This window comes from Hydra vulgaris, chromosome 06 (genome assembly GCF_038396675.1).
Source record: "Hydra vulgaris chromosome 06, alternate assembly HydraT2T_AEP".
Lineage (NCBI taxonomy): Eukaryota > Metazoa > Cnidaria > Hydrozoa > Anthoathecata > Hydridae > Hydra > Hydra vulgaris.
In genome coordinates, this window is record NC_088925.1 from 32,634,063 (window position 1) to 32,648,174 (window position 14,112).

A 14,112-nucleotide genomic window follows, 5' to 3' on the forward strand; every position below is an offset into this window, starting at 1 on the left:
TTGCTTTCAGTTTTGTATTTATGCCTTTAATTTTTAATTAACAACAGGACACATTCATAGCATTTATATTTATGATATCTAGTTATCCTGTATAATCATTTTTTAGTAATGATGATAATAATAGTAATAATAATAATAACAATAATAACAATAATAACAACAATAATAATAAAAATAATAATAATAAGTATAATTATAATAATGTAGTAATATATTATTATTTGGAATTAAATAAATATTATTTTCTTCAATTTAAGATATTGAATAGTTTTAATTATGACAGCTGTTGTAGCAAGTCAACAATCATTAATAAAATCAGATGCAAAAGATGAGTCTTATATAAAAACCGTGCATAGCAAATTTATAAATATTTTTCAACAAATTTTAGGTAGTGAGTTTAATTTGTAATGTTTTTTTAAAAAATAAAAATTATAAATTATGTGTAATTATATAAACATTTGTTTTAGGAGATCATTTGTTTTTGTTTTAGGAGATCATTTGTTTTTGTTTTAGGAGATCATTTGTTTTTAAAATGGAAAGCAGAGCTTGATGTGGTTAGCAGTATTTTGTACTTTTATCTAACAACTTTACAAGGTATTTATGACATTAGAAAAAAATTTTTTTTTTTTTTAACATTTGTTTATAAGGTATATAATATTAAATGCAGCGAAAATAATTATTTTTTTGTCCAACTTTTTTGCAAGAGCTAGAAATAAAAAATTAGTTTTGAAAAATTGAAATAAATAAATAGTATGTTAAAGTAATTGTATTTTGTTTAATAATATTAACTCATATATGAGTAAGTTGTTATTATGTTAATCTAAGTTGTTATTATGTTAATGTAAGTTGTTATTATGTTAATTTACATTAACATTGTTGTTATTATACAAAATCTTAACGTAGTTTATATATTTTATAATTTTTTAAAATTTTCTATACATTGTTTAGATTTTTTTTAAATTATTTTTGTTGTATATATTAAAAGATCCAAATAATGTATGAAGTATAGAAACTACTCCAAATAATGTATGAAATATAGAAACCACTCCAAATATTGTATGAAATATAGAAATCACTTCAAGGTTTTAGACATCGTAAAGATCACATTATCAATTCTTTTAGAAAATTTAAATCCCATAGACAATATTTAGCCTGAACAAATAAAAGCAGAGGTTGTATTTTTAATAATGTAGACGTAGAGTCCACATTATTAAAAATACAACCTTTGCTTTTAAAGCACTAAGTTATTTTTCAGGGTAAAGATCTGGAGTCCTTACCCTCAACAATAACTCTCTGTGCAATATCTCTTTTTATTTAAAAAAAATAAGATATGTTTAAGATATAAGTAAATGTGGTGGAGATTAAAAACGATAAAAAGATTGAAAATGATGAGCAATAAAAAATATATCAGAATAATCGTGTTGAAATATGTTAAAATAAATTTCTAGAAAATAGGTAAAACACTCTGTATATTTAAACAATTTTTAAAAATATGTAAGTAAACTTAGGTAAGGAAATGTGTTGAATTGTGATGGTTGTTTTTATGAAATTTTTTTCATTTTTTCATTATTTGCACAAAAACCTTTAACAAACTCATTAATATGACTATTCCTAGATTTAAAGCACAATGAATTTAAAGCTAGCCTAAAGAGAACAAACCAAACATGATACTGAACTAATATGCTGAGAGAAAACAAAACAGTTTGCAATTTAACTTTCAAAAACTCCTACAACATCAGAATCATAATTTATCTGTGATTTTATTTATGAAAACTTTGGTCAAAGTTTTAAATAGTCTGTGCAAACATTAATAGCCAACAAATCTAAGATCTAGACACAACCATTATCTAATGTTCAGTAGGACTCTTTAAGTATAATTAGGTCCCTAACCAATATTGAACTGTATTAATATTATTATTTGCAATATAGAATTTACATATATTGAGTATTTTGAAAATACCACAACTGTGATGTTTCTGTGATATCTAAACTTTGTATTTACTTATGTATTTATATTTATGTATTTACTTATAATAAGTATATATATATTTATTTACAATTGGAAAAATATCAATAATTAATATAAAGGAACAAAGTATATAACTTTTTTAAAATTAAAAAATGCATAAGTTGTTAAGAAAAAGGAACAAAATATCTCTTCAACAAAATTTATTTGAAAACAAAATAATACTTATTTATAAAAAAGAACAAAAAATATTTTTTCAAGACAAAACATTTAACAAAACAAATTTTTATTATTTACAATAACTATATATACACAAAACATTTAACAAAACAAATTTTTATTATTTACATTAACTATATATACACAAAACATTTAAAAAAACAAATTTGTATTATTTACAATAACTATATATACACAAAACATTTAACAAAACAAATTTTTATTATTTACATTAACTATATATACACAAAACATTTAAAAAAACAAATTTGTATTATTTACAATAACTATATATCCACAAAACATTTAACAAAACAAATTTTTATTATTTACAATAACTATATATACACAAAAAAACAAAGTTTAAAAAAGAAAAATATTTACAAAAAACATTTAAGTACATCTAAAATTAGTAGAATAACAAACTACAAAAGTACTAGTTATATGTTTTCCCACCACTCCCTCCCCTCATTTTTCATTACTCCCTCCCCTCATATTTTGCTTTCTAAAAGGGCCACTCTACCAATAAAGAAAAGGAGTCTTTGTCCCAAATATCGGAAAAAAAGCATTAGTGATTTGATAAAAAAGCAAAGACATCACATATAAATACTACTAATCAATTTACCTGTTGCTGCCATTGTTACTGCTACCAATGTTAGTGCTGTTTTTAAAATACAAATAAATAAATACTGATAATAATTTTGATATTAAATCCTTATAGTTTGTAATAAAAAGTTTTATGTTTATTTAAATATAAGCAAAACTCTAAAATCTCCTTTTTAGACATACCTCCATGTAAAATATATAGTTCCACAACATAAATTATTAAAAAATAGAATGTGACTTGTTATACTTAAAAAAACATCATCACTAATACTATTAGTACATAGCGACCATTTCCACCATGGTTTAATACATTATCTACAAAAAAGACAGTTGAACAGACTAATATTGAAATTATTTAAAGTTTAAAAGTTGATAGGATCTGTAATATGGTCATCAGGTTATTATTAACTGTGGTATCAAAAAGATTATAAATATGTTGAGGAACTTCCTATAATAATGCACAAAAAACCTCAACACATGCTTATAGTAAGTGCAACATTTGAACAATTTTATTAATGGTAAATAAGTAGGTGCAACACTTCAACCATTTAATTAATTGGCAAGATTTTGTGAATTTTCATAAAAATAGATAAACAATTATTATGAGAAAATACTATTTTTTAGAGCAGTGTTAAAATATTAAAATCTAAAAAGAAAGTCAATTATTGCAAAGCCAACAAACTTTTACACAAATAGCAAAATCATGATAATTAACATTACAAACAAATTTTGTAATGTTTCCAGAAGGTATAGTTATTCTTACCGTAATTGCGACAAATTGATTTTTTTAAAAACTATTAGCCAATGATCAACATTGTAAAATTCAAATCACTAAAATTTACTAAGTTAAAACTATATTTTACGGGTAGGCAAAATAAACTGATGATAGTTGGTAGAACACCAAGGTAGAACTAAAAAAAAATGTTTGTAATACATAATTTTTACAGTTAAATATAAAAGATAACCCTAGCATCTTTATAGATAAATAAAAAAAAACGGAGAAAAAAATAAAGAAAAACAATACAATAAAACTTGATTTTAATAATGATTTTAACCATGTATTTATAAATGAAATGGTTTTAACAAAAATTAAAACAGTTGTCTTATTTATTAGAATATATATATATATATATATATATATATATATATATATATATATATATATATATATATATATATATATATATATATATATATATATATATATATCAATATATATCAAGACTAATTCTAGGAAAAAAATTTACGCGGCAGTACCCTTCGTTCTATCAAACTTTAGCACAAAATCTGCGTTTTTTTTCGTGAAAAAACAATATTTTTCATAAAAAACGTAAACAAAAAAAAAAAAAAAAGGTTCTCAGATTTTACTTTAGGTGGAGCCCAAATACAGGTGACGCTGTTGAAAACGATCTAGAATAGCCCCTGTATATAAATAAAAGTATATATATATATATAAATATATATATATATATAAATATATATATATATATATATATATATATATATATATATATATATATATATATATATATATATATATATATATATATATATATATTAGGGTGTCCCAAAAAACATCATTTTTTAAAATAATCTGCTCTCGCCCCCTAAATGTGTTCTATCTCTATACAAAAACACTAGGTTAAAATTTTTTTTTGAATAAAAAATATTTTAAGGGGTCCCCCAAGAGCCTCTAATATTTAGTGGGTCCCTAACATTTTCATAAAAAAAGTTTTTCAAAAATATGTCAACCAGGTACTCAAATGAAGCAAAATTATATAAAAATTTCAAAAATAATATTAACTTCGAAAAAAAATTGTTATTTATGGTTTTATTACATTAAAAATTACAATTTTAACAAAAAAATGAAAAAAAATGCATTTTATATGATAATTTTGTTTAAAATTTTTTTAAAAAGTTAAAATTTTTTCAAAATGAATATTATTTTTTAAATTTTTATATAATTTCGCTTCATTTGAGTACCAGGTTGATATTATATTTAATAAATATTAGGTATTTTGCAAATAAATTTATATAGCCATTTAGCAGAGGAAAGGCAACAAAAATTTGAACTTAAGTAATAGTACTGTTACTTAAGTGAAATTTTACTCAAGTACAAGTAAACATTACCGGTCATAAATTTTACTCAAGTACAAGTAAACATTACCGGTCATAAAGTTCAAGTAAACATTACCGGTCATAAAGTCAAGTAAAAGTAAAAAGTAGCTCATTAAAAATGTACTCAGAGTAAAAGTAAACTTTTTTAACAGACATTTTTATGTAACAACCCTGTCGAATAACAACATGGTCTATTCTTTTCTGTATATCTTTACAATTATTATATTTAACTAATGTTTTTAATTATATGTTTATTAATGCAAATAATACAATATTAGAATAAGTCATTATTTTATACTCATTTTATCAGTTAAGGCATATTTTTTTCTTTTTTCTTTCAAAATATGCAGAAACAGGATATAGGATTAACAAATTTATCATTTTATTTTGTAAAGATATGGGGGCTATACATATATGAAAAATATACTTTAAATAAATATTTTCTTTCTTTAATACAACACTGCTTTATTCTAAGGGTTTTAGGTTGAAATTCAAAAGGCATAAGATTTTTCTTCAGATTTTATTAATATGTATGGGTGCAAGCTGAAATGTGTTAAAATAATATCCCAAGCATTTCTTCTTAGTCCAAAATTGGCATTTTCGAAAATCTAGAAAACAGTGTTTAAAATCTATATATTTTTTATTATTTTAACTCTGATTATAAATATTATAGAAACCCACATGACATTTCATTGTCTTTGATTCAAAATGTGGTTAACTTAATGTATAATAATACCTCTATCTTCACTTCACTATTGCCTTCTTCTTTGTTCTATATCCCTCTCCTTCATCTCAAGACTGCACTCTTTTTGATATTATTTCTGATCATATTGACCAAGCCCTCTCTCTTTATCCATCAGCCTATATTGTTGTTGTCAGTGACTTCAATGCTCATCACATTAAATGACTTGGCTCAAGTGTCAGTGATTCTGCAGGCATCAAAACCCACAACTTTTGCCTTTCTCAATCCCTAACTCAAACAGTCAACTTTCCAACTCGCTTTCCAGACGCCCTGAATCATTTACCTTCTCTACTTGACTTATGTCTTGTTTCTGATCCTAGTCAGTGCTCAGTTTCTCCACATTCACCCCTTAGGTGCTTCTGATCACAGTTTGATCTCTCTAAAACTAATATCTCATTCTTCAACATCACATTGCCAATCTAAACTGTTACTTCCATATCTTTCAGCAAAACAATTCTCCAGAAAACAGTCATCTGTTTATTACTGCTAGAAACCATTGTAAAAAGGTTTTGTCTAACGCCATTGCCCGCTATTCTCAGGTCATGAAATCTCATATCTCATCTCAAAAATTAGGCTCTCGTGACTTCTGGAGAATCTTTAATAATATTAATAATGAGGGCAAATCTGTAATTCCACCTCTCTTGTATGGTTTAGACTTTGTCATTTCACCTAAAAACTAAGCTGAATTTTTTGCTAAAAACTTTTCATCAATATTATCTCTTGATTTCACTAGTTACGTTCTATCTGATTTAGCCTTCAAATAGGTTGATCCATTGCTTGACATTTGTATCACTCCAACATCTGTATCTAAAGTGATTTCCTGCTTAGACTTTTCTACAGCTTGTGACCTGGACAATATACCTGTTATTGTCTTGCAGAAGTGTTCTCCGGAGCTGTCATCTATACTCTCAAAACTATTCAACAAATGCATATCAGAGTCTTGTGTTCCTGCCTGCTTGAAAGCGGCATCTGTTTTCCCTATCTTCAATAATTCTGGAGAGTAATCTGGCTCATCCAACTACTGTCCCATTAGTCTTTTTCCTATTATAAGAAAGGTTTTTGAATCTTGTATTAACAAACACTTAATTTCTCATCTTGAATCTAATAACTTACTTTCTGACCATCAATATGGATTTCGATCTTCTCGTACTGCAACTAATTTGCTAACTGTAATAAACGATAGGTTTTATCGTGCCTTAGATAAAGATGGAAATGGTAAGGCCATCGCTCTTGACATTTTAAAAGCCTTTGATAAAGTTTAGCATGCTGATCTTCTCCATAAGCTTTTTTCTTACGGTGTATCAGATAACATCTTTAAGATAATTGAATCCTTCTTTTCCAATTGTAGTTTTAAAGCTGTCCTTGATGGACAGCACTTTTCTTCTTATTCTGTATTTTCAGGGGTTCCTTAAGGTTCAATCCTTGGCCTTATACTCTTTTTAATTTACGTTAACGATCTTCCAGATATTCTCACATCTAAGGTGGCATTGTTTGCTGATGATACTACCATTTATTCTTGTCGTGATAAGAAACCAACACTCTCTGATTGCTTGTATGCCCCCTGCATTTGAGCTTCAAAAGAATCTCACTTCTGCTACAGCATAGGGCTCACACTGGCTGGTGAACTTCAATACAGATAAAACTCAGTTTTTTTCAGCCAATTGTTATCACAATAATTTAGATCTTCCTATATATGAATGGTAATGTACTTGATGAGTCATCTACTCTTTATCTTCTAGGATTAACTAATACTTCCAATCTTTCTTAAAAACCATCTATCAAATCTGCTGCAAATTTAGCATCTGCCAAGGTTGCATCTCTTTATCATGCTCGACACTTTCTTATTCCGGATTCTATTAGCTATCTCTATAAATCTTAAATCCGGCCTTGTATGGAATACTGTTGCCATATCTGGGGCGGATCTTTTAATGATGCCCATTCTCTTTTAGATAAGGTGCAAAAACACATGGTAAACATAGTTGGACCTGCTCTTGCAGCTAACCTCCAACCATTATCACATGGCCTTAATGTTGCTTCTATTTCTCTTTTCTACAAATACTGTAATGGACACTGCTCTAAAGAGCTAGCGTCTCTTGTGCCATCTTCTAAAATTCATTCTCGTGTTACTCGTTATTCAATTAAGTCTTATCCTTTTTCTGCGACTGTTCCTAAGTGCTCCAAAAACTCTTATTTGTCTAGTTTTTTTCCACGAACATCAGTTTTTTGGAACTCGCTGCCTTCATCTTGCTTTTCTGATTCATATTATTTGCAATCCTTTAAGTCGTCTGTCAATCGTTATCTTGCTCTACAATCTTCATCCTTTCTCTTCTATTAACTTCTAACTTTAATTAGTGGTTGCTTGCAGCCTTGTTGGAAGTAACAAGGTTGTAAGCAAAAAATAGCATATCTTTCAAGGAAAAAAACTCATTGATGCACTAGTGGATTTGCCACAAGACTTAGTTGCCATTGCAAAAATGCTCTCTATGCCAAAAAGGTTATTATATTTTGTAAAAGTTATATCAACTCATTAAAATTTGTAATAGTTAATATAACTCACATTGTTTACAATATGGGATTTTACAACTAGGTGTTGAAAAGAACTCAATTGCGCAGTTATGAAGCATTCTATGCTCTAGAAAGGTTTTACAGTTACAAAAAAATTGCTTTTTTCAATGGAATTTAAGATGAACTTGAAAACTCAGTGCTGAAAGATGACTTGTTCAAGAAATATCTAAGAGGATTAGATCCTATAATAATTTATTTTTATTTTTAAATTTTTTTTTAACCGATTATATTTTTCTGGTAAAAAGAATAATAATAATAAATTTTAGAAAATAGACAAACAAAATAAAAAATAATAATAGTGATAAAAACTTTTAAACAAATACAAAAAAATGTATTTAAAGTTTTATAGGTAATTTTTATTTTAAAAAAATTGTGAAAAAGTTAAGAACCACAGAATAAAAAACGATAATTTTTACCACCTAATACCGCGTAATTCTACCATGAATTTTTAAGCACTCATTTATACGATTTGGCATTGAGTCTATTAAATTCTCTAAAATATGTTTGGGAGCATTTCCAAGTATTGCTGGTAAAATATTGCGCAACTCCTCAAGGCTCCTTGGTGCTTTCTTGGCAATCTCTTTATCAAGCCAACTCCAAAGATTTTCAATGCAATTTAGATCTGGGCTATTTGGTGGCCAAGTTAGACGCTCAATATTTTTACTTTTGAACCATTCAGAGACAATTTTAGCCCTGTGACATGGTGCATTGTCTTGCTGAAAAATGAACAGAACGCTTTGCTCAAGTGCATCAATTGACGGTAACAAGTTGTTATTTAAAATATCGACATAATAAGTAGAGTTGAGTTGACCATCAAATAATTTAAACATACCGAGACCATAATATGTCATGCAGCACCATATTCCAACCAACCTTGTTTTGTTCTTTGAACGATACAATCGTGATTATATTTTTCTGAAGGCTGCCTGCGAATTCGGTTTTTTCGGTTATCAACCTCGATATTCATCTCATCACTGAACATTACTGTCCTCCATTTTTGTTTAGACCATTCTTTGACGCTTTGGCTAAATTCTTTTCACTTTTTTATATGTCGTTTGGTAAGTTGCGGTTTTAGAACAGCTTTTTTCCATAACATATTGTTAGCTAATAGTTTCCTACGCACAAGTGATGCCGAGGCTTGATGTCCATTTGAAAGCTTCCATTCCCTTCTTAATTCATGCGACGGCATGTTTCGATTTTTCTTTGCCAACCTGATTAAAAGGCGATCATCATTGGGTGTCGTCAAACGCGGTCTTCCAGAACGATGGCGATCAAAGTAAGATTTCGTCTCTTTGAATCTTATGATGATTGTTAGCACCGAACTATGTGATCGCTTTACTATTCTTCCAATTTCGCGAGCGGATTTACCTTCCTGGTGAAAATGCACCACTTTTACACGATCTTCATAGGTAATAGCTTTTCTGCTCATTTTTTCAAAAGGAAAGAATTTTTTTTTGTTTGAAATTAAATACTTTTTTTAAAAGTATTTAAAAAAATTAATTTTTTTCAAATGTTTTTATTGGTTTTTTGGTAATAACTCAGGTCATTAAAAGAATATTTTAAAAAAAAGGGAAAAATAAATTTAAAAAGACGTTTCCGCCGCATTTAGCACAAAAAATTCTTTGTGGTTCTTAACTTTTTCACAAAAAAAAAATAAAAAAAAATTAACACATAATATTTAATCCTTATTTTTTATAGGTTCTATTAACTAACTTTCAAAAAAAAAATTTTTTTCTTTTTTCTCATGCTATATTTAATATGTTTGAAAAAAAAAAGACTATTTTATTATCTATAGAATAAAAATTAATTAAATTTATTTGAAAAATTTTTTTTTTTTAATTTAGTGGTTCTTAACTTTTTCACAATACTGTATAATAATTGTAATGTTATCAATATTTTGTAAATCCACCCTTTGCTGCTATAACAGCTTCTACTCTCTGTGGCATGCTGTCAATGCATTTCTGTGCCAATTCTTTTATGTGAGGGTTTCGATGCCAACCTTCAATTAGTTTTTCAATAAGTTGGGTTTTATTTGTCACCAGTTCTTTTGAAGAAACCTCCCGTTTTAATAGCTCCCACAGGTTTTCTATAGGATTAAGATCCGGGGAGTTTCCTGGCCAATCCAGCAATATATATATATAGCAATAAACTTTTGGATTTTGCTGTATGGCATGGGGCAGAATCTTGCATAAATATAAATTCACCATCTGGAAACCATTCCGAGACTTGAGGAATGAGCTTTTGCTCCAAAACTTCTTTGTATTGGTCCTGCCTCATTGTCCCTTGGACTATGTAAAACCTTTCCGTACCCTCACCACATATAATGGACCACACCATAATTGACAATGGATGTTTTACTGTCTCGATAATGCAGTCTGGATTAAATTTTTCACCCACCCTTTGTCGCACAAATGAGGCTTTGTCGTCCAAGATCTGAAACGTGGATTCATCAGAAAAGCACACCTGAAAACAAATGTTTAAAAAAATGTTAGTCTTTCATTAATCTAAAGAAAATCAAGAAATAAAGCAGAAAATGACATGTTTAAGAAATAAATACCTTTCTCCAATCATCTGTTGTCATATTGCGGTGTTTTATAGCCCATTTCAGTCTTTTATCCTTCATGGCAGGCATTAATTTTGGTTTTTTCGCAGGAGGGTAACACTTAAAGCCTAACTCATCTTAGCGTTTCCTGACTGTGCGATCACTAATATTAATTCCAGCATCTTTAATCAATGTTGTGATTATTTTTCTGGGTTTCTTTCTATTCTCCTAGCAAATATTTCTGATAATTCTCTCAGACCTTGGCGTTGTATGGTGTTTTCCTTTACAGTTTTTACGGAGTGTGGATATAGGGTTTACGCCATTTTTTATTTTTGATGCTATTCTTTGCACAGTCTGCCTAGAAACGCCAATTCTTTTTGAAATTTCTCTTGAAATTTATTTCACTTTTTTTACAAACATTCATCTTTTTTTTTACCGATTGTCAGAAACTTAAAAAAATTTAAAAGACAAATAAACACACTACAAAAATATGTAAAAAAAAATTAAAAAAGTTAAAATAATATATATTTTTGGAAAAACTACTTTCAAAGAAGTCTTTCACTTAATAAAACACTTAAAAAATTAAAATTTTGAAAAATAGTCGGTTAAAAATAACATTTGAAGAAAGATCCTTAACACACACACAACAAGCTTCGGCACTCTACAAATGGTAACTGACCACAATTTCATGGTTTTACTTGTCAAAACATGCAAAATACAGTGTTGCTAGCAACAAAATAGTGTTGCCTGCACAATAATTTGTAATAATGTCATAAATAATTATGAAAAATTGTGAATTTTACGTTTGAAAGGTGAATTAATGCTGACAATATAACAAAAAACGTGATGGCCCTATTTCAATGGCCACCCACTGTATATATATAACGTGATGGCCCTATTTCAATGGCCACCCACTGTATATATATATATATATATATATATATATATATATATATATATATATATATATATATATATATATATATATATATATATATATATATATATTTATATGTATATATATTTATATATATATATTTATATATATATATATATATATATATATATATATATATATATACATTTATATATATATATATATATATATATATATATATATATATATATATATATATATATATATATTCAAATAATATACTAAAAATGTTTCAGTTGCAAAGAGTTGTTTAGGCATGCTACTAAAATCTACATGCAGTAAAGATATTTTTGATTTTATTGAATTTTTGAAAAACAAAAAAATTAAAGCGTTATGTCGTCGCAGTGACTAACAAAAACCCGTGGATTGAAGCTCAAAAAAGCAATTTACACCTACAGCTCTCTGAGAATTTAAACTAGTTAAATACGTGCATGTTTTAACTTATTTATATGATATATATCTGTGTGTTTTAACTTATTTATATTATATATCTGTGTGCAAAAGGAAAAGGGAGATAACTCATGAAATATCACTTTACAGCAGAAGCAATATAAAATTGGTGCAGTTGCAACTTGTTTGACTCATTTCCTTTTTCCATTTGTACACAGATATGATCACATTGTTTAATTTGAAAAAAAAATAAAATTGTTTTCTGTGCATTTTATTTTGCTTTGAAACCTGTAATGTATTGAGTGTTATCAAAAACCATTATATATTAAATTAGCCACATTTTTAAGACAAGTGAATAATCATGTGGGTTTCTATAATATTTATAATAAGAGAAAACCTAAAATAATAAAACCGTTTCTGTTTTTTTAACACTATTTTCTGGATTTCGGAAAATAATAATTTTTTACTAAGAAAGAATGCTTAGAATTTTCTTTTTCAACACATTCCAGCTTGTACATATAAATATTATTAAAATCTGGAAAAAACCTCATGTCTTCTGAAATTCAACCACATACCCTTGAAATCAAGTAGAAACAAGGATACAAGCATCTAAAAGGAACATCTTCTAAATAAAGTCTATAATTGTGTAACTAAGATATATAATTAATCAAAAATAATGAGTTATTTTTCACGTTTTTTTATAGTAGTTTGTATAAAATGTAAGTTTGTATAAAATGTAAATCTTTGTTTTGAATTTTTTTTTAATTCTTTTTAAGATTTTCTTTTAAACATTTTCTTGTAAAATTCTATGGAAGATTAAAATTTGTAACATAAACAAGCCATATTTTTAATGTCTTTGTAACTATACTTTAAACATTAACAAAAATTAAAAGGAAATTTTATGAGGCAGGAGCCAATTTTTAAAACTGAAAAAATTAAATTAATTTAATCTACAAATATTTAATACTGATTTCATCAGTTAATTCAATTGTGTCTGAATGTCAATCTTATCTTGAGATAACAGTCAACAAATGGTTGCTGCTTTACTGGTTGATAACTTTGAAGATGTTACAAATTTGGTTGCAATTTTGGTTTTGCTGTGGTTCTTGCTGATACTTGTGGACTGTTCTTTTGAATCTTCAGACTCTTGATATTCTGCCTCAAACTCAGATTTGGAAGTTGACATTGTTGCTGTTACTGTTACTGTTGTTGATGCAGGTGTTGTTGATGCAGGTTTTAAGGACATTTTTCTTCTTTTAGATGTATAATTTTTAAACTAGCAGCCTTCCCAGTTGTATACTGACCTGTCTGTTGCTTTCAATCTAAAGATGATGCAATCTTTTGTTCTTACTGCAGAGCCATTCCTAATTTTTTTTTTTGATGTCAAAAACGTCATTCAATGGATTGTATTTTATTTGTTTTACACTTTTATCGTATGTCTTCAGAACTTAATTCAGTTTTTAGTAGATAAATATGAAAAATTTAATTTCTTTTGCCATAAACTTGTTACTTTTTTCTCAATTTGCTTTATGCGTTATCCCTTTGATGGATTCTCCCAAGAGCAAATAGCAACCAAAAATTTGGATTTTGAGTGATATCCTGTTGTTATCTTCCAGTGATTGTTCTTCAAGTGAAACAGTTCTTCTTTTCCTATATGACTCATAAAATTGTACAACATTTTTTATCCAGATTGTCTTGTTTCTCTCACTAGTAAAAGCACTTTTCAAATGATTGAAGATAATACTTGAACATATTTCTAAAAGGCAATAACAATAAATTTAACTGCTATTGACTCCAAAAAATGCTATAAAATTTTAGATATTTCTAAAAACATCCAGAACAACGTTTGTTGGATGGATATCCAACAAACATCCAGAAAGAAAATCAACAAAGAAAATTTTATAAAGTTACATAAAGTTCAAGAAAATTTTTGATTTCAGAAAGTCATAATGCTACTGCCTGCAAATACTACTTCTATATCATTTTGAAAATTTGGTGTTGCGTTCAGTATGATTATAAATATATAT

General features: G+C 27.2%; 1 protein-coding gene across 4 annotated transcripts in view; it reads left to right on the plus strand.

The window, feature by feature from the left end:
* Nucleotides 1–220: 220 nt before the first annotated feature.
* Nucleotides 221–14,112, plus strand: part of LOC100205576 (peroxisome biogenesis factor 10) — a 55,281-nt gene continuing 41,389 nt past the window's right edge. For 3 of the 4 annotated variants that reach the window (XM_065799883.1, XM_065799882.1, XM_065799884.1), the window contains exons 1-2: nt 221–388; nt 514–594. In XM_065799883.1, the coding sequence (XP_065655955.1) occupies nt 277–388; nt 514–594 (193 nt within the window). In that variant the 5' untranslated portion in view covers nt 221–276. The remainder of the gene's footprint in view (nt 389–513; nt 595–14,112) is intronic. The other variant, XM_065799881.1, reaches the window with a different exon arrangement.